The 24,259-nt window shown below is 39.7% G+C and overlaps 1 protein-coding gene across 4 annotated transcripts; it reads right to left on the bottom strand.

The window, feature by feature from the left end:
- Window positions 1–916: 916 nt before the first annotated feature.
- On the bottom strand, window positions 917–24,259 carry sh3glb2b (SH3-domain GRB2-like endophilin B2b). 4 transcript variants are annotated; one of them, XM_074617431.1, is made up of 11 exons: window positions 24,023–24,258; window positions 21,426–21,567; window positions 20,033–20,161; window positions 18,918–19,051; window positions 18,548–18,640; window positions 16,976–17,038; window positions 11,110–11,133; window positions 10,893–10,982; window positions 9,608–9,708; window positions 7,318–7,558; window positions 917–5,187 (listed from the first exon to the last, which is right to left on the bottom strand). In XM_074617431.1, the coding sequence occupies exons 1-11, from the start codon at window positions 24,104–24,106 to the stop codon at window positions 5,080–5,082; spliced, it is 1,209 nt and encodes a 402-aa protein (XP_074473532.1). In that variant the 5' UTR covers window positions 24,107–24,258; the 3' UTR covers window positions 917–5,079. The 4 variants fall into 4 exon arrangements, with proteins under 4 accessions (XP_074473532.1, XP_074473533.1, XP_074473534.1 ...); XM_074617432.1 differs by lacking the exon at window positions 11,110–11,133 and having other exon boundaries at window positions 24,023–24,259; XM_074617433.1 differs by lacking the exon at window positions 16,976–17,038 and having other exon boundaries at window positions 24,023–24,257.

Below are 24,259 nucleotides of genomic sequence, written 5' to 3'. Positions count from 1 at the left end.
TGAAACAACTTATGAGACATAAAAGAGACTGGGGATGACCATCACATACTTCTATCATAATGCTCTAAACCCTTATACAGTACAATTAATTTTAAATAATTAAATTTGACCTTACTGTATAAAATGACCTGTGGTGACCTCTAGGATAATCACAGCCTCATGAAACTGTACAGCCACAAACTAGAGACCTAGAGCATTCAGAGGATGGCTTTCCTAGCTAGATTGACAATAAGGGAGTTTCTGAGCAGTTTCCAGAACAGAAGTGCTCGCCATCCAATCGCCGAAAAATGCAATTCTTGCAGAAATCTCCAAATGTCAAAAGTGCTTGCCATCCAATTTGCGTTTGGTCATCTCTTTCTTTCACTCTAGTCTGCACACAAACAGTTTGCATGCTTACCCACAAGCCAACCCTCTTTACTGACTGGAAAGGAAAAAGCCCGCTCTCACTGTGGAAGGACGATGAACAGCTTCCCTTTTTTTTTTTTTTTTTTTTTATAAAAACGGGATTTCATACGTATCTATTTGTGTGTTTTCTGATGAAACTGGCACGATGTCCTCTGTGCGTCATGGAAGATGTGAAAAGGCAAGCTATTATTGTGTATACGTGTTGTCTCCCCTATCTCTCTGCCAAGAATTTATGACTGCGTATTCTGATAAATGAAACTAGACACTATCCAATTTCTTCCCAGCAATTATTTAACAGAAAATGAGAAGAATTACCCTTACTTACAGTTGTACGCCTACCTAATGAATTTTTGAGTTATGGCTAAAAAATGTGTTTTGTGAGGTCTGTGCCAAATTTGAAGAAATTCCTTCCACGGCTGTCACCGGCACGGAGAAATAAAAAACAATGGTAAACTGTGAAATACTCATCCGTGCTGCGTTGGTGGATATTCAAGAACCAGACTCAATCATATGACTGTAACACACATGCTTTATTGCACATCAAACCAGAGGCCATACGTTGGATAATGACAAGAATGTGATGACAATAAGATGTCTGGATATGTTATAGTCCCTCCCCATCAGCCATGTAACAATATACTAAATCAAAAACAATGAAAGCAACAAAACACAACTGTGTTTAGAAATCCTGAATTCATTTTACAAACACACACAAAAATGGGGTGTTTAATCCAATCAGAGCAGACTGGTTTCTACAATTAGCATGCTACAGATGTTCTTCAGTCCTTGTCAGGTAACCTGTTTATATAAGAAAGATAGTTTGACAAAATAAATCTTAACTCTTAATCCTCTTAAAAGATTTTTTTCAGATGGCATCCATGTTTGGAAACTCCATCGGCCGACACTGAAATTGAAATTTGGTGGAAAGCTCTGACTGATATTAGGCCATGAGGTAACTACTACAACAAAGGTCAAGAAAGACTTTAATGCTCAAACATCCAATAAATTATATACAAGACCAAAATGTCAAAAGCATTGCTGCAACGTTCATTACACTCAAAAATACAAATAGCGCAAACAGCATATTGATGACGCAGCCTCATCAGTAATAGAGCTACAAATATAAATTTAGTCTTGAGGGCGGCGCTAGAGGAAAGCATGAGTGTACTCAGCAAATTCAATGACATCCTGACAGTTCCGAAATTAAAGGTCCAGTGTGTAGTCTGGCAATGAGGTGAGGAGAATGCAACCAAATGAAACCTCTCTCGTGTGCCAAGCGTTTTGGAGCGCTACGGTGGCCGACGCGAAAACGCAAATGGTCCTCTCTAGAGCCATTTGGAGCAGAGTCAGTACGTGGAGTGTGTGTGTGTACGTAGGAAGTGAGTGGTGAAGCAAGAGAGAGAGAGAGCGGCAATGGGAGCATTATCGACTCCGGCCCGGTGCAACCATGGATGTATCAAGAGAACTGGATACAGCGTTGGAGGCGGGGCCCCGTTCATTCCTATGAAAGTTGCTCAGTGGAACATGAAGCTAAAAATGGCGCGACTTCCGAGTGGAAAAGTACCCGGATCTTCCAGCGATCTTCCGCTCGGTCACACGGCTCGGTCACGGGGTCACAGCCGTCACGCTGTTGTCACGGCTTGCTAACTCCGCCTCCCAGCCCTCGCTCCAGCGTCGGTCTGGGTCTCATTCACATGAACGGAGAAAGGGAAAGAACTCTGGATTCGGCTGTTAGTGCAACTTTTAGGATCTAATGATTTAAATAAGGACTATTCAAGTGTTCATACTGGGGAGTTGATTCACCCCAAAAAAAAGATCAACTGAGTTACAGACGTCTCTTTCCCAATGTAAGTCTATGGGAAAAAGTATTTTTGGGCCCAATGGCATCACGAGACGGACACGGGAGCTGTAGTACCGCCGTTTGGCCACTATGAAAATCGGGATCAACGACCGGGGGGGCTTGGTGAAACACGGCAGACTCCGTGGAGAGAGGACCCGCTCCCTATTTAGATATAAACGACTCATTCTAATGTAACGCAACACAACGATTCTTATTATCAGGTGATTATACACTCAAGAAAACATACTTATTAATATTATATTCTATTACTGCCAATAGATCCCCCTCATTGTCACACACTGGAGGATATTTTGGCCTGACGGTGGCTCTAGAGGAAAGGTCACACAAACATTCAGCATCGTCCTCTGGGAACCAGATATGATCTCAGATACTCAGATACACTAAACTACTGTACACTCTCCTACTGTTAGCATGTTTCAAAATCACTTTCCCTTTGAAAGCCTTACAACATTACACACAGCTATGACTCACACTTATTGCACGGTCACTGGTGAGGTAAACCATCCAAACAAGGACTTTACATCATCAGTAGCAAAATAACACACAGTGAAACATTAGTCACACGACTTACTTCACATGCTCACAAGCTGATGAGTCATTTCTTTGACTGATGAATGTGACCTATTCTTCTGAACATCATTATCTCTGTCATCTCATCACACATTGCAGCAGACTGTATCACTCTGTTTCCAGTTATTTTAAACTCATAACCCAGTTGGCCTGACTTCACCCTGCATGCGTTGGGAGTTAAGGGAATCTCCTCCATCAGGGAGCTGGAGGGCTGCCAGTCAAATGTGTGTGTGTGGAAGCTGAATACTTCATACTAGACATATTACATCACAGGCAATGGCGAAATAAGCAACAGACAGACACATGTCCCAACGCCCCAACAGTAATAATGTCATGTCACTGTTGGATAGTAAAAAACAAGTGATTCATTCCTGATGACAGTTCATTTACTGAGCAAAGTTACCCTCACACTCCTACTCTCTTTCAGTCAGTTATCATTTTTAGCCTCTGTGATCTACTTTTTCTAGCTTTGTTGCAACCGTTCTTTAGACTAATAATCATCCTTATAAACCAGTTTATGGTTTGACTGGATGAATGGAGTTGTAGCGTAACTGCTCCTCAAACAGAAAGTACTTTTCTCTTATGTTTTGGTGCCTTCAAATGAGACTCGTGAGCTCGTGTTTACAACATGGGAAGTCGTGTACACGACATGCTCGGCGTTCAAGTCGTGAAGAACACCGCTGCTAAGCAACGGCAATATTAACGTTACTGTCGGCGTCTAGAAGCCACAGAGGATAACAATTTAGCACGCTAGCAAGCGGGTAACATAATGCAGTAAATGCAAAGACATAATGACAGACAAAAAGAAGAGGCCGTTGGGAATATCGACATTTTCGTCTGAGGAATAACTATTACGACTAAAAATACATTATATTAACTTATAATGCATCGAAAAATTAACTTCCTTGGCCTACACCATTTTTGACAACGTCAACAAATACGTCACAACTCAGAGCTTTCACTAACTTCCTACTTACGAGGTTGTGAACACCACAAGAGAGGAAGGCGTTCATATGGTCTCCTCTCGTGAACGCGATAAACACGACCCCATTTGAAGGCACCGTTTCTCCACAAACATTTTAGAAATTTGAACCATGCAGCTATAGCCTAGGAGTACATGATGATGACAAAGCAGAATCACTTACACACACATACTGTATACTGTAGTTATTTCACAAACTAACAGCAAGTGTCATTAACTGGTAAAATGGTGAGTTTAGGATACGAGTTCTGCATTTGAAAATTGAAACACAATCTTCCCAATCTGTACGTTCAGCTCTATGAGATTTACAATACGACGACATACACAACACAAACAAATCCAGAAGTCCGATTCCATTTGTAATGAAAGCCCTTCTCAGCAGATGATAGATGTATTTGTATTGAGGAGTTTTAAAGCCCCCCCCCTCCAGTGTATTTTGGCATTTCTATGATATTTCATATTTATTTGAGTCATTTTCTGACTGAGTTGATAAGACAAAGAACTTAATTTTGTGCTCAAAGTAAAAAAAAAAAAAGAAGGTTGTTGGTAAAAATGGGAATATGACGTATGACTATAGTAGAAGCTGCAGGTCATAGGTCATCCTCCCAGCTTGCGCAGGCGCACTCGTGTTCGTTTGAGTCTGAGCGGCAGCAAACCAATAAATCTAGTTAGTTAGCCCAACTTGTTGCATTAGCTAACTGAGGGTTTTCATTTTATTTTTATGTTCCTCCACTTTAACTCAGTGTGTTTATTATCAGTCAACCCAAGAAGATTACACAAAATCCCACCGGAAGAAAGAACACAACACCCTGACTGTCTCTCTCACTCACTCTCTTCTTCACCGTCTCCTCCTCCTGCAGGAGATAAATTAACGGAAAGCAGCCGATACCGGAGGTTTCGCGGGTCTCTAACGATGGGGAGGAGCACAACTTTCAGCCCAATGGAAAAAAACAAGAGAAAAAGTCCCGCCAAGAGAAATAAACAAATTACGGAACTCATCATCACACTCACACATTACAGGAAGAAGAGGAAGTCTGTAATAATGACCCACACGGCCACATCACACAAAACTGTTGCAACTTCCTCCCGCGAGCCATCAGTATTTATAGAAACTTTCCCAACAGACAGGTTTGCATAAGTGTTTTAGATAGCCACAGATCAAAATACAATAAGTGTACTAAATGCACACAAGTGTGTGCATGTGTGTGTGTGTGTGTGTGTGTGTGTGTGTGTGTGTGTGTGTTTGTTTGTGTGTGGTCCATTAGCTCAGTAGTTCAAGGTAGGTGACGGGGACTTTGCCCTTTTCGTTCCCCCGTTCTCCAATCAACCAATCAGGGTCCATTCCTGGTACGGTGTATACAGTAATGAGCTGGAGAAACGAGAAAACAAAACAGAGGAAAACATTTTAAGATACATATGGCAAAGTTTTTTTTTACCAAAATGAAGCTATTTAAACAAGAAAATGACTCATACTGAGGTTGATTCTACAGGAAAGGGAAACAGAAAGCATTACGTTGCACATCATGCGGAGACGTTGCATCATCTCCCTAGTTCCACTCTTCAGCCGCAGTCTCAGTCTGTGCTTTGGATTTTCTCTGACTTCAATGTTTAGTCTATGTACTATCGGCTCCTGATTGCAAAGATTTTCAACTTGTAGACGCCCAGCGGAGATTCCAACATGCTCTCAGCATGAAACGGTAAAAGGCGTGGTGGGTGACTTTATTTGTAGCCGTAGGTAGATTTGTAGATTTGCAGCAAAAATAGATTTTGACATCCGTATTGACAATAAAGTAGAGAGCACAGACAAAATACAGACACACCAAAAACATGACAAAGAGTACTAAAAAAAGCCTTACTGGGATCAAGACCCAGCAAAAAGAAGGCCACAAGAACAATATAAAAAAAACACTGAAATATCAGGACAAGAATCACAATAAAACGACAAAAGGATAAACTTTCCATAAATATTTGCAAATGTTGCTAGGACTTCCTCCGACCAGATGGGAGAGGCTGGAACTCATTAGACAGAGGATGTGGTTTGAGGTCATTGTTTGAGACATCGCTGACTAGCGGCTGTAACTGGCTGGTGTACAGGGACTCTATAAATCATTGCGGGTCGGTGTCCCATGCGTGTTCGCGTGTGGCTACGCTGTTCAGACTCACACTCTGACACAAACTACACGGAAGCACCAAAACCGCAAAGTTCTATCTAGTGAAGCCCGTCTTGTAAATGGTGTTGGTCGCGGTCGGAGGACGCAGGGGAGTCCGTAGCTTTGGTCTCCAGGACCAGAGTCTCTGCTGTACTCTGCTCCTCTGCTCCTCTGCCTGCCATCACTCACTCAGCTCGCTCCACTCTCACGTGCATGCGCGCACACTCCACACTGCAGAAGAGTTAGTTTAGCTCTGAGAATATCTAGTGAATGTACAGAGGACGTTTATGCAGAAATAACTGCTGCAGCTCCTCCAGACCAACAGAGGTTTCCCGTGTCTTGTGAAGTGACGGGGCTCCGCAGCGAGTTACGTTATCGTCCTCGACCGGGTGCCGGTGACTCCCCTGTTCCCTCCGGCCGCGGTCGGGAGGCTGATGCAGGAAAAGCCAACACTAGGATCAGCAGTGATTCATGGAGAGACCTTCGTCTGGTCAGCTAACATTACTGCCAAGCAGCTGAAATATAGAGTGATATTGTGGTTTTAGCTGACGTGTGTCGCCTCACTGTGTTGATCAATGCTCGTTCATGTCTATGTAGAGCGAGCACAAGCACGAGCAACAAGACGCTGACTTTCGTTGACTTAACGGCCACAGGTGTCGCTGTTAATGAGCAATTTCTGATTCTTACATACAATCCATTTAAAAGCAGAGGAAAAGTCAATAAATAAAAGCCGGGCATGACACCCATTTCCCTCCAGGTGTTTAAAAAGCAGGTTAAGCAGAGTGAGTGTGGCATCCTCCACTCCTCTGTTAGGTCGATATGCGAACTGCAGCGGATCAAGTGCATGTTCGGTGTTTTTTAAAACACACGCTTTGGAGCTTTTCACTTGTGCAGGGTTGTCTCCAACATCACTTTTTTGTTTCAAAAAACCTGCTCCATTTTTTGTCACTGCATCTGAAAACATCAGCTATGTCTGTAAAGGGGAGACTCGTAGGTACTGTAGCCATAGAACAAACTTTCATTCAGATATCTTGAGGTCAGAGGTCAAGAGACCCTTTGAAAATCGCCGTGCCAGCTTTTCCTCGCCAAAATTTAGCGTGACTTTGGAGCGTTATTTAGCGCTCTTCCTGACAAGCTAGTATGACATGGTTGGGACCAAAGGATTCATTAGGTTTTTAGCCAACTACAACCTCTGAAAGACAGAACAGCAGCCGTTGGATTTTTAAGAGGTTAATCTAAGCATTTGGAAGCCCACTGATGGTGCTCTGAGACCAACCAGTGGGCCAGACATAGTTTCTTGTTTAACAGAGATGTTTGTGTGTAGGGTGCCACAGAATATCCTGCTGTACCTCATCAGCCAACAGGGAAAGCTCACTGGCATCATGAGCATCGTAGTCATACAGGACCTTGGCCTTTCTGGTGCCGGTGACAGGAAGCTGCATCTGCTCCATCGTCAGCGTGCTGGGCCTTTGGCTGGATGAAGAGGAGACCGTGGCCCCAGGAGATGAAGGTCCAGACAGGAAAGCAGAGGAGACGGGGTCCGGGCAGACAGCAGCAATTGGGTGGGGAGCGCTGACGGCATTAGCACATCTGCGCGAACATTGTAAAACAAATAAAAGGAGTTAAGTAGTGTAAGTGGTTTTCCAGCTTATTTATTTTCGTGGTGAATCAATGGGTCAGCGTGCGTAAGCTGTGCTCCCCTCAACAGCTGATGTGTTGAAACCACAAGCTGGCAGACTGAACAACTACTGACAATGTTAAGTGGTTGACCTCCACAGACCGCATGTTGCGCCATCATCCAGATGTGTCTTGTTTATGTTGAGATGAGCGGTAAGCCGCAGCCGGACGGCTTTCCTAGCTAGATTGATAATAAGGTGGTCTCTGAGCAGTTTCCACCACAGAAGTGCTCGCCATCCAGTCGCTGAAAAATGCAATTCTTGTAGAAATCTCCAAATGTTAAAAGTTTTTGATACCAAATCACAGCATGGCTTTTTCTATGGTGTTCCTCAAGGTCTTGGTGTCTTAATGTGGTATTTTGGAGGGATTATTGATAATTGTTATCAATTATCGAGTGGTAAAAAAATTGTTAAATTTAGCGCCAAATATGTCACAAATGGTATCAACCCAAAAATTGCTGCAACAACTTATGAGACATAATAGAGCTTGGGAATGGAAATCATTTAATTCTATCATAATGTTCTAAACCCTTATACACGTTCCCAATTAATTTTAAATAATTAAGTAATTCATTCAATCATGTTTATTTCTGATTTATGACTAGAACAACTTGACACACAGTGCTGAGCTGCATCTCAAATTAATCTTCTATGTGACATCTACTGTTGACCTGCTGTCTCCCCCTAAAGACCCCCTTTGCCCCCCTAAAAGAGACAACAACGGGTCTACTGTGGGTCTCAGAGGGTCAAGTGGCTTTACAATTAGAGAGGCCCTTTCCCCACACTGTTTGACAACATCACACATACAGTATATCTGTTATCTGCTTGCTCCAACACTGCAATGAAGTTATATGACGTTTACATTAATGTTCAAACTCATAGCTGCACATTATGGAGTCATAAGAGTGCCATAATAAAAAATAAATCTGTCAGAAAATAAGAAAATAAAAGTGGAAATATAAAGAGGAATAAATAAAAGAATAAATAAATATAACAAAACTTATATACAGTACATATAGCATATAATACAAGTCTGTTTTAGGCCTGTTATATAAACAAATACATACTATCAGAAGTGAACGTTTTGCAAAATCAAGCTATTTGTGTGCATATGGAAATAGTTGGTGCAAGTGCACACAAACTGTGCATATTTGCTGTCCAACAAAAACTGTACTCACTAAAGTAAAAATCAAACCTACAGCATTGACTACTAATATGAATAATCCGCCCTGAAACCAGTTTATAGGTGCACCACCGCCAACAGCTGAACTGGTGTAGCACAGAAGACCGAGGTGAATTGTGGGATACACTTGGCACTGAATACCTCGGTAATAGGAGACGTGTGCATTCACTGTGTTGGTATGGTGTACTGTATGATGCTTTGATTCATTTGTCTACTCCGGTTTCCTGTACGTAGGTGTTGCCTTCTCACGCAATATAAGAATGAGCCTTAGTGACATTGACTCACTTAGTGATTAATAGCAGCTTCATCCGTTCATGCGGAATAATTAATGATAGTGAATGTGTGTGTGGACACGTACAGTTACTGGATTTAACATACGTGCAACAATTTAGCCACAAATTCGTTTTTTTACTAGGTCTTGTTTCTCGGCAGTCTGGCTGTTCATCTGACTCAACAAGGCATCAGCGTTTTGCTCAGAAAATACCAGTAATTACATCTGTGTACGCATTGAATAATATTACGCAATTCCAGCTGTGTCAGTTGGAGGAAGGATGCCAAAGCCGACACTGGCTGGTCTGCGGTTAAGTCTGTGGTTAACTCTGAGCTCTGCTCAACAAGACAAGTATGACAAATGTGACCTTTACAATGTAATTAAAAACATTTTGAAACTTAATTTTTCTTTCACAAATACCTTTTGACCTGAGTGACCGAGCTACAAAAGCATTGTCCTAATGCATACACGTGATAACAGATGAGGCTTCCAACAGCAATCACACTCACTTGTTGAGCTCCCTCTGAAGGTCCTGCATGTAGTGATGACACTGAGCGTAGTAAGTGGCCTGAGCCTCCGCAAAATCCTGTAAACAACGCAGGTGGTTGAGCTGAGGGGAGAAAGGAAGAGATGAACTCAGTATGAGTGGAATCCCCAGCAGAACGATAATCGCTTTAGAATCGCTCTTGATGTTTGTTTTTAAAGCCATTAACAGCCTTGCCCCACCTTATTTGTCTGAGATTTTAACGAGCATAAGGGGCTTTGCGGTCGTCGGGTCAACTTTTTTTAGAAGTCCCAAGGTCGAGGTATAATCTGTGGGGTGATCGTGCTTTTGCTGTTGCTGCTCCTAAACTACGGAACAAGTTACCCCCTGATATACGTCATTGACCTTGTACTATTTAAATCTAAGCTCAAGACTTTTTTATTTAGAATGGATTTTAATACCTAGTAGCGCTGTGACATTTTCCCTGTGCTTTTTATGTACCTTTTTATGATTTTATGATATGTTATGTTTTTTATTCCTGTTATTTTTTTATGTTAATGTCAAGCATTTTGGGTACCTTTTGGTTATTGTAAAGGGCTTTACAAATAAATGTTGATTGATTGATTGATTGATAAATACATACTGTATATAACAAACATTATAATCAGAGACGAGGCACTAGGCACCTGATTTGACAAATGCTTTCACCACATTTTGACCCACAGTGCTGAGCTGCATCTCAAATTAATCTTCAGGTTCCCAGCTTTCAGATGATGTACACCACTTCTATGTGACATCTACTGTTGACCTGCTATCTCCTCCTAAACACCTCCTGTACACCCCTAAAAAAAGACAAAAACGGGTCTATTGTGGGTCTCAGAGTGTTAACTCAGATATGTCGAACTGGTTAAAATGACGCTGGTCACTACTAGGACAATAAGTTCACATAAGTTCATTCAAAAGATGTATTAGTCCCGTCAACTACATAACTGTTCTTCTGTTGTGCGGTTTAAACTCCAGCCGAAGAGCGTATCAATGGCTCTTTGTCTTTCATTTCCCTCAGGGGACAGCACTGTCAAGATTGCTTGTTATCACTGTAATGGTATCAAAGTTCACTGAAGTTGAACTTTCGGGAACATGAATGTGTCCATTTAATCTGTGCAATATCTCAGACAACCACAAAACACAAATTCATGGTGCTCATTTCCTCTAAGCCGTTAGTCTGGACAGGATAGTCAGGGAACTCTGACTAATGGTTTTCCATCCCTGAAGGCTCACAGAAATCCGTTGACATGCTTCATCACACTCACATGTGTGCTGCTGATGCCTTCCAGCAGCAGTCTGGTGACCTCAGCTTGCCGGTCAAACTCCGTCTGAGCGACGCGAAGCTCGTGCTCTGACTGCAGGTGGAAGTGACAGGACAGGACAGGAATGAAGTATTAAAAGGGCTGTATAATATATACATGTAATGCTTCTCATAAAACATTTAGACACAACCAGATCTATCCGCTAGTGAAGGTTACTTACTTTGTCCACTTCCTCACTCAGCAGCTGAGAGAAGCAGCATGAGAACAGAGAAAAGCAGTAATTAACCATTCTCAGACTCAAACATGGAATATAAAGATCTATAAGCTACGTCTGTGCTTCAGTCTAGCCCAGGAGTCAGCAACCTTTACTATCAAAAGAGCCCTTTTAGACAAAAGAAAAATCTGTCTGGAGCCGCAAAACATTTGAGCACTGTGATGAAGGTAACACAGCTTATAGTCTTACTTTATGAGAAAAAAGTTGTAATATTACGAGAATAAAGTCATAACTTCACGAGAAAAAAAGTTGTAATATTAAGTGAATTAAGTCATAACTTTACGAGAAAAAAGGCGTAATATTACGAGAATAAAGTCATAACTTAACAAGAAAAAAAGTTGTAATATTAAGTGAAAAAAAAGAAAATAACACGTAAAATTATTACTTAATTATATTATGACTTTATTCTCATAATATTATGACTTTATTCTCGAGATCTCAGATTTACTCTTTTTTCCTCAATGTGGCCCTAATACTCCGTCGTACCGTCGTACCATAGACCTACAACAATGATAAATAAAAATGAAAATGTAAACAAAAAACAGTTATTCATTTCCATTTTTAAAAATCCACAGGGAGCCACTGGAGAGGGGCTAAAGAGCCGCAGGTTGCAGACCCCTGAGCTAGCCAATCTGAAACTCTGAGGGGAGCTAGCAAGGTGAATGGATGCTGAATCTAAATTTTCTTTATCTGCAGGAACTGGGTTTAGTTAGTCCGCTTCTGTTACTATGACAATTCCTACTCTGATGCCCACTGATCCCAGGCCAGTTTTCCAGCACCAACTTTGAATCAAACAGTCAAAAAATTTTATTTAATCTAATTTATGAAATGTAATTAAATTTAAATTAATATAATTTTAACTTTTAATTTAATTAATTCATATTCTGTGTGAAACAATATAATATTCTTTTAAATTAAATAGGAACTTTTCATGTTATTTGCAGGAAATAAAAATATGATAGTGAGCAAATTAAACTCCATATTCATAATTAAGAAATAATTAGTGATTAATAATTAGTGATGTGCGTGCAAACTCATCTCAGCGTCAGGTGTGCAGCAGCGTGAGCAGTGGGTTTATTTGAGTTCATTTTTTATGTAAAAAAATGCTGAAAAGCAGCATCTGTATTAACTCATAACAAATTAACTGCGCATAATGTAGTAATTTAAATGTAATAAAAGCTCATAATGTAATAATCAGCACATAATGTAATAAAACCTTGAGTGCATAATGTAATGACAGTTTTGTTCATAATGAAAAGAAAATTATTAAACTTAGCAACAAAAAAAAGTTGAACAATTGTAATAAATTCAGCACATAATGTAATAATTTACAAAAAGAGTACTCTCCTTGTCTTCTGAAAGGTCCCATATCATGCTCATTTTCAGGTTCATACTTCAAAAAGACCTTTATTTTCCTCATACTGTCTGCCTGAATATACCTGTATTAACCCTCTCTGTCTGAAACGCTCCGTTTTAGTGCATTTCAACGGAATTGCGTTGCTAGGCAACAGCTTGGGTCCATGTTTACTTCCTGTCAGCTGATGTTATTTACATACACTGCGACAGGAAATAAAGTGGGACACATTTAAAATGTTTATGTTTAAAACCGTGTAATGACCTATATATATATTGTATATTTGTGACATCACAAATGGACAGAAACGGTTTGTTTCAAACGCACAATTTCTGAAAACGAGTTGTGTGTATTTCTCTGTATATTGAGCATTTCGATACTTTCACAGTATTTATATCACACTTAATAAACCTGTTTTATAATATAAAAAGACATGAAAATCTCACTTTTTACAATATGGGACCTTTAAAACTCAGTTGGGTATCTGTTCCATTTCTCAGAACTGTCCTGCAACATAGAATTAAACCTTCTTTTAGGTTTTGTTCGTGGTGTAAATGTATAATTACTTTGTGCTGCTGTGGTAGTCACAGCTGTATCTCTACTTCTTAAATCTTCTTCACTTTTTGTAAATGGTAATCTTGTTGAAATGTATGAATAACAAAACTGTGTGTGATCAGAGACCGAATGTTTCGATCTTGTAGTGGACCGTAAATGCTTCAGTGACGTATTTGTGTTTGCCAGCTGCTGTTGTCGTTGACCTGAACTTGACCTTTACTCTACATTGTGCAGCAGCAGACTCATGAATGACTGCTGTATTATGCCCTCCTGTGTTAAACATGTGTCATTATAAGAAACCAATGAAGAAGGTTTGTGTCATTTCTCAAGAGACATTGTGGGTTACGTATGTAGAGGTTTCATGAGAATTAAAGTGGGATGACTGATGAAGATATTAAGGCAGATGAGTGTTAGACTCCATTTACAAGGATGGACAACATGTTAAAAAGTTAGAAACTGAACTTTAAGTAAATCTAACTGCCTGGATAATAAAAAGGTTTAAACAGCTAAATGATGCGGTTTGTCCTCATCACCCATTTCCTTTCATGCATCACTTGAAAACTTCCCATTAACACCTTCTGCTAGTATCTGTTACCAGCTTGACGGAGCATGCTAATTGAGGAGTTATATTTCATCTATTTCCATTCATTTCTTATTGTAAAACATTTCATATTGTATGTATTTGACAAATTAATGGATTATGTGTTGAAACATAAGGTACAAGACATGGTAAAAATGTTTGTTTCTATCTGCATATGATGTGGTAACTACAGCCTGGGAAAATAACCCCCCTATATTTCCATTTTATTCCTGTTATTTCCCATTAAAGGTCCCATATTGTGCACATTTTCAGGTTCATACTTGTATTTTGTGTTTCTAATAGAACATGTTAACATGTTGTAATGTTAAAAAAAACGGTATTTTTCTCGTACTGTCTGCCTGAATATTCCTGTACTTACCCTTTGTCTGAAACGCTCCGTTTTAGTGCATTTCAACAGAATTGCAACGGATTTGCAGCGGAATTGCGTTGCTAGGCAACAGCATGGGTCCATGTTTACTTCCTGTCAGCTGATGTTATTTACATACACTGCAACAGGAAATAAACTGGGACACATTTAGAATGTTTATCTTTAAAACCATGTAATGGTCTAAATATTGTATATTTGTGACATCACAAATGGACAGAAATCCAAACGGCTTGTTTCAAACGCACAATTTCTGAATACGGGCTGTGGTTGTTTCTCCGTATATTGAGCGTTTTGATCGTTTAACAGTATTTTTATAGCACTTTATAATATATAAGACATGGAAATCTCACTTTTTACAATATGGGACCTTTAATTCCCATAAATTCCCATTAATTCCCATGGAAATTTTGCACCACCTAGTCTGAACATTGAATTTGTCCCTAAAGTACCCCCGTGTTTCCTAAAAACTTTAGGTTACTTCAGTTACCGGTTGTCATTCATCGTATTCATTTCAACGTCTCACTATGGGATGTGTCTCCCTGCATATTCCTCGGAAGGCATTTTTGTCATTACGACAATCCTGATTGGCTCGTGATCACCACGTCCGCGTCAGGTAGAACCACCTACCCTTAAATAGCTTGGCGCTATTATGCAGCACCATTCAAAATAAGCACCTCTTCTTGCTTCACCCCAGCAATAAGGGCTGTCTGGTGAGACATCTCACACATGCTACTTGACTACTACTACTCTACTTTGAGAACCGTAAATTAAAGTTCTCATTCACAGCATTCGTTTCACTGTCTCACTATTGGATATAGGGACTCCCGTACAGCCAGACGAGCTTGTCTCAAGCACTCAACGGGTAGCAAAGGGCAAGGGTTAGGCTGTCAGTGACACTCTGACATGCCCTGAGGCAAACTGAGTGCATGACGGATGCACCGAGAGTGCGTGAATGTCAAAATGTCGCAGTGTCTGCATGAACCGCGGGGACGTCGATGGCCATCCGGGCATGATCCGGCCCGAGGCAGCACGAGCAGATCTGATGTTTGTCCCTACTCTTGATCTTATGTCTATAGAGGATTGGCGTAATGAGACAAATGCTTCTGAGGAATACGCAGCGAGGCGCCTCCCATAGTGAGGCGCCTCCCATAGTGAGGCGTCTAAATGAAAGCTATGACTGAGAACCATAAATGGGCCGTGTAACGGATAAAAGGATAAAACAAAGTCTTTACCACACACAACCACACTATAACTCACTGGTGACTATCTTCTACCACCATGTACGTATATATAAACGGCACAAAAGATTCTAATTTTATTGTGTTACAACCTTCCTCTGCTCTGATTCGCTTGGGTCGGTCGCCACTTCCCAGCTCTCCCAGCCGCTCTGCAGCTGGTTCAGTTACAGAACCAACACAAAGAAACACCAGCTGAAAGTCAACAAGCCTCAAACCTTTCTACTCTACAACGCCGTCTGACATACGGGAGGGTTAACGTTTTCATTTAACCCAACAACAACAACGTAGAAAACAACCTTTTTTTCACTGCGGTTCTTATTCCTAATTCTGATTTGATCTCAGAAAGTTACAGTTTAGCTGAAGCAGTTAAACCACAGCTAAGAAGGTCAGCGACAAACCAACGGCACTGCTGCGTCCTTTGCTATGTTGCTTCAGATGAAATGTTGCTGCTAACTGTTAAATGTTTTTTTGTGAACAGTTTGATGCATTAAGGCCACCGTATATCTCTTATACACCTAATATACTATGATTTGCTCTCTTTATACCCAGTGCAACTAGAAAACTCAGTTTTTTTTCAGAGACACGTCATAATATTAGATCATACCAGTGGGGAGCGATTGTATATGGCTCCTAAATGTGGTACATTCAAAATATCATAGTTACAACGGAGTATTAGAGCCACATTGAGGGGGGAATTTAATTTAATGAGAATGAGAATGAAGTCATACTATTTCAAGAAATAAAGTCATAACTTTACGAGAATAAAAAGCCATTTCCTCCTCCACAAATGAGGCAGTTTTCAGTCTGGTCTGTGTGGTTCCTTCTTTGGAATAAACACAAATTGCATAATCTTTTCCACATCCTGATACTTATGATAATGTGGTGCTGATGTGACAAAAGATTTATGATTTTGTTATTTGTGAAACCTAAACTAAAGTATAACAAGATACTCCATGTTCCTCATTATCACACATACGGCACGTTGCTCTATTTCCCCTCTAAAATAACACGTAAAATTACTACTTTATAATATTATGACTTTATTCTCATAATATTACGATTTTTTCTCTTAAACTTCTGACTTTATTCTCGTAATATTATGACTTTATTCTCAAAATCTCAGATTTATTTGTTTTCCTCAATGTGGCCCTAATACTCCGTTGTACATAGTGTTCGTATGTCAAATAAAAAAGAAAGTATGAATAATCAGTTCGCTCAAACAACAATACACAAAAATGAAACATGCGCAAACATGCTCATAAGTGTCATATTTATGTCGCAAAGATCATGCAACAGTCGGACAAGCCTAACTTGTTCAAGTATTAGAAACATGAGCATCTTACAGTGTTATTTAAAAGCTGTCATCGCCATGCTGCTTAAACATACAGGCACCACAGTAGGCAACATTACAGAGCCACTGGTGTGTTGTTGTAAACTGATTCAGGCAGCCTGTGTTTTGGTTCACTTGGAAACGGTCGGAGAACACCTCTCGCAAGCGATCTCGGACCAGTTGTTTTGGTCCGCACCAGAGTACGATTACTGCGTTCATAACGAACCACACCAGGGGTTGAACCGCACCAGAGTTTGATTAAAACAGATTTAATATTCTTATAAAAGCACTTTAAGTATTCTATGCCTTATTAGCATGTTAACATAGCTCCTTCCTGCGTGCCACTTGTTTCACTTGGGACTCTTACCGCTGATGCACTGGCAGAAAGAACATAATTTCGAGGCCTTGTCTCCTGAAAATCAGGTGCAGCCTACAGACAAGAGCAGGGGAGGAGGAAACACATGTTGGCACAGTCATGCAGGCAGTTACAATCATTAAGCAGAAAAACAAAAAACAATTTTGCCAAAAGCATTCCTGCGTAATGAAAACAGATCAGAAGCAGAACAGATGCAGATAATTCAGAACAAGTTCAAAGCAGAAGGTGCCGTGTGTAGGTGTTGCTGCTGCTGCTGCTGCTGGTGGTGGTGTGTGAAATTATTTATGACTGTGAATAATTTATTGATCGCTGTTTTATGCAATAAATAGGTAGAGTCAGATTACATTCTTATATTGATGGATCCACCCCATCTTTTGTTGCCATTAAATTAAGCTTTTTTTAGCTTTCTTACATGTTTTGCTTTTGTTTTAAATATATATATTTCTGGTAGCACTTCATTTTACAGGTCTGCAAATTTGATGGTAATTAGGTGATATTAGCAAGTAACCTAAACGCTGCTCACAGGCTCATTGGATCAATCTGAACAAGGCTCACCACCCTGATGTGAGAAGGTCGCCCCCTGCTGTTTCTCAACGTCCCAACTCTGTACTGAGCAGAGGCCTTCTATTAAATCATTTTAGACTCAATGACATGATATCCACAGAGTGCCTTTAAAGGCCCTGAAAACTTCCTTTCTCAATCACTTTCACAGCAATTTCTGATTCTTACAAACAGTCCCTTTAAAAGGGTCATGGAAAATTTACTTTTTGTAACGTTTCAGTCTCAAACTGTAATTATTTTAGTAAATAATACCCAACTAACTATGATGGTATTTTGCTTTATTATTCCTATTTCTACAGCTTCTTATTCTTATTATATTGTATAAACTTTCACGTCGCCGAATATTATTTTGTGCTGCTACAGTAACCTAATTTCCCTGTCGATACCACCGTTTCATCTCATGTCATATTAGGTACTCCACTCATGGTTTTGATGATGTAACGTCGATGCATCAATGCGATATTGTAACTCCTTGTTCTATTAAGCACAGGCGGAGCACTCTACCGAACTCTAGGGGTAATAATACTCTCCTTCAATCACAAGCACGCCTTCCCTCTGGCATCAAGATGAGCTGGTTTCAGAAAAGCATTTCAAAGAAGCTTATATATTACTCAGGTTGAGATACATGCAACTGGCACTGCAGGTATAGAATCATTGATGATATGGCAGCCAGCACAGCATCTGAGAAGCTTTTTTTTTATTACATTTTAAGGGGCAGTTTGGTCAGTGCAGCCATGCCATCTGAGGACGTGCAACACAAGAGTAACAAAAAGTTTATAGTTTATACGTCAAAGCTGTATGGTTCTTGTTATTCCGCCTAGATATTTTATTGTGCGTATGTGGTAGAGAACAGCAGGCACAAGATGACTTATGAAGTTGGAATGATTAAACTGTTAGCAAAAAATTGCTTATGTCCACATCCAGCAGATTGATTTCTCTTTCTATTATAAAAATACTAAAGCTAAAAGAGGTAAAAATAAAAGCTCCCTTTAGGGAACTTACCGCCGCTTTGGCTTCTGCCTGCTTGGCTTTTTTCAGGCGCGCCTTGCAGATGTCAAGATCCAGTCGTCGATTCTCCAGAAGTCGCCTCTCTTTCTGCAGAGGACAGGAAGGGATCCAATCAGAAACCGGGATCTGCTGCTGGGAACAAACCTCGCAAAACACTTCTATTAAACAGCTTCTATTCAGATAAAAGCAAAGTGACGCAACCAGCTCCGATACGAACCCAGCTCTAACTCTGTTTTAGTGTCAATGAGTGTCCGTGGCAACATACTTCTTCTCACTTGGGTGGCGTTAATATGAAGACAATGTCTTAAAGCACCAAGGACTTACAGTGTAGCAGTGAATAAGAGATTAAATCAGTCAGTCTTACTGATATAGTCCTCCAGTCTCCTTCCAGGAAGTTGCGAAGAGGAGTGAGGAAGGTGACGGATGAGGTTTGGAGGAGCTCGCGCTCGGCTCCTCCCAGTCTCTTCTGGTACTCTCCAACTGTGATCAGGGTACTGCCTACAAAATACACACATGCACACAGGTATTACACATTATGTAACATCTGACTGAAAAACAGACTTTTTTTGATTGTCCAGAATATGCAGTATGCATATGAATACTAAATTCATATGAGCAGACTATTGTGCTCATTTTCAGGTTCATACTTGTATTATGTCTTTCTACTAGAACATGTTAACATGCTGTAATGTTAAAGAAAAAACTTTATTTTCCTCATACTATCTGTCTGAATATACCTTTATTTACCTTCTGTCAGAAACATTCAGTTTTAGTGCATTGCAACGGAATTGCGTTGCTAGGTAACGTTTGGGTCCATGTTTACTTCCTGTCAGCTGATGTTATTCACATACACTGCAACAGGAAATAAACTGGGACACATTTAGTATGTATACGTTTAAAATTGTGTAATGGTCTAAATATTGTATATTTGCGACATCACAAATAGACAGAAATCCTAACGGCTTGTTTCAAACGCACAATTTCTGAAAACGAGTTGTGTGTATTTCTCTGTATATGATACTTTCACAGTATTTATATAGCACTAAAACCTGCTTTATAATATAAAAGATATGAAAATCTCACTTTTTAACAATATGGGACCTTTAAAATTGAAGACAATTAGATATACTGTCAGAGGTTCTACTAGGAAATTTCATACTATTTGGCATTTTGGGCTTTTGTTAAGGACATGGAGACTGACAGCATGACAATGTAACCAATTTCTCTGTCATTTCAATATATTTGTGTTATTTGTTTTCCTTTTATGGATGTCTGGTTATGTTTAATGGATATATGTGTATGTCAGAGCATCTGTGAGTTTTAAACTCTGGACTGATCTGTCGACTATTTCATTATTATTGCTAATAGAAAGGAAGGTGCTTCAGGAAAGCCTCCCCAGCCCTCTTCATGAGTACTTCATGAGTACAAAGCGGACAACGTGTTCAAAGACTCATCAGTTTCAGTAACAGCACCACTGACCATATGGCGTCCCTGGACCAAAATCATTGGCAGCTTCCAGCATGTACTGGCCCAGCAGCTCTGGGTTAGTCGTCCTGGAGGGAAGCTTCTTATCCAGCTTGTCATAGATGAACTCCTCTATTCGAGCACCTGGATAACAGGTTATAAAGACATCATCGTGAAACTGTAAAGTACTACTACTAATAATAATGAACTGTATTTGTATAGCTTCTTTCATACAAGAAATGCAGCGCAAAATGCTTGACAATAAAAGACATTACATGCACTGAGTGCCTCACATGAAAATGAAATAAAAACATATCAAAATCATTAAGATGGAAAATAAAACCAGAAAAAAACATTATAAAAAAAATTAGAAAATTAGTGACCTTAACAATCCACTAAAAAGCAAACTGTTGGTTCCTCACTCTACATCAGAGTGATATCATCTATATCATCTGTACTCATTATGTACAATGACTTCACACAGTCTTTCCTTACACAACACCCGGGGAAATGGTCGTGTTTAGAAGGTAACCCAGGTTACCCAAGGTTAGGCATTAACCTTGAATAGTTAAGGTTAGGATAGGTCGTTGGACAACGAGTCTCGCAAAAGGAAGTGGTCACTGCAAGCTGCAGTTGTTTCAATTAAATAGCAAGCACATGACCAACATGCTGCACTGTTAATGCACTGTATAATGATGTAATGTATTCTGTCGTTCCTATTGTTGCTGCCGTGATTCAATGTTGTCTTTTTATGTGTTGGATGCTGCTATTTGACCTTGTCTTGGCTAGGTCTTACTTACAAGAGAGGTTTTAAACTCAATGTGAAATAAAAATAAAGGTTATGAAAATGTTGCTTTTTCACACATTTTCACAACATGTGGGCTACCTTCTAGACACACAACCCTGGGAAATGACTTACCAGTGTGGTCCACTGGAGCATGAGAGGGTTAGAAAATACACAGATCGAGAGTTAGACATTACTACCAAGGTTTGTTCTATTATTCTATCCACTCTAAGTCTATTACAGATTAATGAGAATCTCTAAGTGTGATATTAAAAGTTGCTTGGTGACAAAATTCAGCTAGAAAAGCACAATTATAATGTGACATTTAGGTATAAGTTAATTTAAAGTGCTGCAAAGAAGGCAACCTTTACAGATATATTTACTCAACAAATTTCAAAATGACATTTTTGCCTCCTGCTTGTTTGAAAAATATGTTTCAAAAAATATATATGGAGTCCCTGATGAATGAAAATGGATTCTTTTACAATCAATTTAAATTAATAAACTATTTTTACATTATTTTTCTTTTGACTAATCAGAAAGCCATGAATGTAACAGTTTTCTTCGTCTTCTAGGACTCCATATGAGGAGATGTAACTTCTACGTCTTTTTTTCCTCTCTTACTTGGGTTGGGCTGCAGGAGCACCTCGGTTTGTCTTAAGATCTTTTCGGTCCAGTTCTTGGTGGAGTCGGCCCGAGTGATCAGGTTCTCTAAGTGGGGATCCAGCTCGGTCTTCTCAGCCTGGCCCAGCTTCTCCTCTGTGAACTGGGAGACAAAGTTTAGGATCCTGAGTGGACATCGCAGGAACAACAACAAGATATACACACAAAAAGTATCTAATAAGAGAATAAAAGCATATATATATATATAGATATATATCTATATCTATATCTATTTATAGATATAGATATAGATGATAGATGCCACCGTGACTGATAGCAAACTTATAAAAACGTTGACAATGTACAGACTGAGTGGACACAGCCTGGCCATAGAAACAGGCCGTCACAGGCAGAACAGACGACCCAGAGAGACCACATCGTCATACAAGAGAGGTGGAGACAGAATCTCACTTCTTACTGTGCTGTGAAAAATATAAAGATGTGAGAGATGCTTTCTTTGAAAAAATAAACAACATATATCCTGAGAAAATAGCATACTTATATGGGGAGAGAAATCAATGTGCAATATTAGCTGCAAAATATGTTGAATGTTGCCATACAATAAGAGGTGCTACAAGCTCCGAACATGTTTCTGATTGACTACATCTGTAAAAGAATGTATATTTAAAATGTATTTGGTATATTGTGATTGTGATTATTTTGTGATTATTTCTTGTGATTGTGATTATTCATTAATATGTAATTTAGCTTTGGCAATAATGTAACCTAAACATTCATGCCAATATGGATGGATAGATAGATAGATAGATAGATAGATGGATAGATGGATAGATGGATAGATGGATAGATGGATAGATGGATAGATGGATAGATAGATAGATGGATAGATAGATAGATAGATAGGTAGATAGATAGATAGATAGATAGGTGGTAGATTGCCATGCCTGACTGACAGAAGGCAGCAGCCAGCTGGTCTTAAAAGACGCACAGACGACGGAGAAATTCGTCATATAACAGCAGGCAAAACCTCGGAGAGACAACAGCTTTGTGGTACGACATCAACATGTGACATCTTCTCAGTTTTTAAATAAAAATAATTCAGAGGGGACAATCGGAGAGACAGTCAATCCGAGGCTGGATTACCGCCAGGCCTCAGCCCAGATCCCAAAGGCCCCCAGGTTCACTGAGGGCTCATCAGTTTGTGGGAATTTGATTAACCTTTTACCACCTGTCCTGCCCATGGGGACACTAGCACTTAACTTACTGCCAGTACTATGAAACGTTACGTCAATATGAACGTGTAATATGTGTATAAACAGATTGCATGCTTGTCCTTTTCTGTCATTGTGGTCATTTAAAAGAAATAAAGAATGCCTTTTGTGTAGGGCTGCATAATTAATTGAATACTATAGTGACCGTTTTATAAAAATCATATTATCTCCAATTCACTGCTGCTTTAATTTAAAGGTCCCGTATCATGCTCATTTTCAGGTTCATACTTGTATTTTGTGTTTCTACTAGAACATGTTTACATGTTGCAATGTTCCAAAAAAATCTTTATTTTCCTCATACTGTCTGCCTGAATATACCTGTATCTACCGTTTGTCTGAAACGCTCCGTTTTAGTGCATTTCAATGGAATTGCGTTGCTAGGCAACAGCTTGGGTCCATGTTTACTTCCTGTCAGCTGATGTTTGGGATGTGGGACACATTTAGAACGTTTATGTTTAAAACCGTGTAATGGTCTTAATATATTGTATATTTGTGACATCACAAATGGACAGAAATCTTAACATCTTGTTTCAAACCTGTGTTTATTTCTCTGTATATTGATCGTTTTGATAGTTAAACAGTATTTATATAGCACTAAAAAAACTGCTTTATAATATAAAAGATATGAAAATTTTACTTTTTACAATATGGGGCCTTTAAATTGAAGAAAATTAGATATACTCTCAGAGGTTCTACTAGGAAATTTCATTATATTTGGCATTTTTCGGCCTTTGTTAAGGACATGGAGGCTGACAGCATGACAATGTAACCAATTTCTCTGTCATTTCAATTTATTTGTGTTATTTATTTTTAATTAATATGGGACCTTTAACACTATAAATACAAACACACCACCTTTAACCCTATAATATTCCAGTGTGAGTATTATAGGACTACTATAGAAGATGCATAGCCCAAGTATAATAATAAAGCAATAAAACTGATTATTATGACTGGTTATGTTTAAAGAAATAAGGAAATAAATAGGAATAAGTTGCAAGACTATTGCTCCCTAGACAGACAGCAGCTCCTCTCTTTCCTCCTGCTGCTGCTGCTGTCACAAGGCTGACACACACTCGATCACAGCCATCAATAATGGATCGAGGCTTTGCAAACCTTCATCGGCTTACAGAGCTGGTCGTGCTCATCATCCAAATACACGACCATTTGTATTTAAAACACCACAATCTGCTTTGAGGATGATGAATAAATCGTGCACTATGGCCCACAGCTAACTAACAGTGATGTTGCATGCACGCAGGATGCAGTTTCACAGTATAACGGTGGATAAACCCTCATATTATTATATATATAGGTGTTTTTTACCTGCACAGCTCGGGTGAAGAAGACTCCTGCACCTGAAGCCAGTTTCTTGACGTTGAAATCCATGATGTGTACCGTGCTGAGCATTCAGGCAGGGCTGGTGTTGTTTCCCTGCTGAAGGGAAGTATCCTCCGGATCAGCTGAGAAGATGATGATGATGTAGCAGCAGACAGACGCAGGGCTGAATGACTGGAGCTGTAATCCGCTTCATGGATGATCGGTGATCTGCTGTTCGCCCTG

The sequence above is a fragment of the Sebastes fasciatus genome, chromosome 19 (genome assembly GCF_043250625.1).
Source record: "Sebastes fasciatus isolate fSebFas1 chromosome 19, fSebFas1.pri, whole genome shotgun sequence".
Taxonomy (NCBI): domain Eukaryota; kingdom Metazoa; phylum Chordata; class Actinopteri; order Perciformes; family Sebastidae; genus Sebastes; species Sebastes fasciatus.
The sequence above is the reverse complement of the archived record's forward strand: the minus strand, read 5'-3'. Positions and strand labels throughout refer to the sequence as shown.

Coding starts and splice junctions, on each gene's coding strand:
- sh3glb2b (XM_074617431.1), bottom strand. CDS start 24,106: ATGCTCAGCACGGTACACATCATGGATTTCAACGTCAAGAAACTGGCT. Junction 20,162..21,425: donor GCTCCTGCAGCCCAACCCAA/GTAAGAGAGGAA, acceptor CCTGTTATCCAG/GTGCTCGAATAGAGGAGTTC. Junction 5,188..7,317: donor TTTCCCTGTTGGCTGATGAG/GTACAGCAGGAT, acceptor TCGTTTCTCCAG/CTCATTACTGTATACACCGT.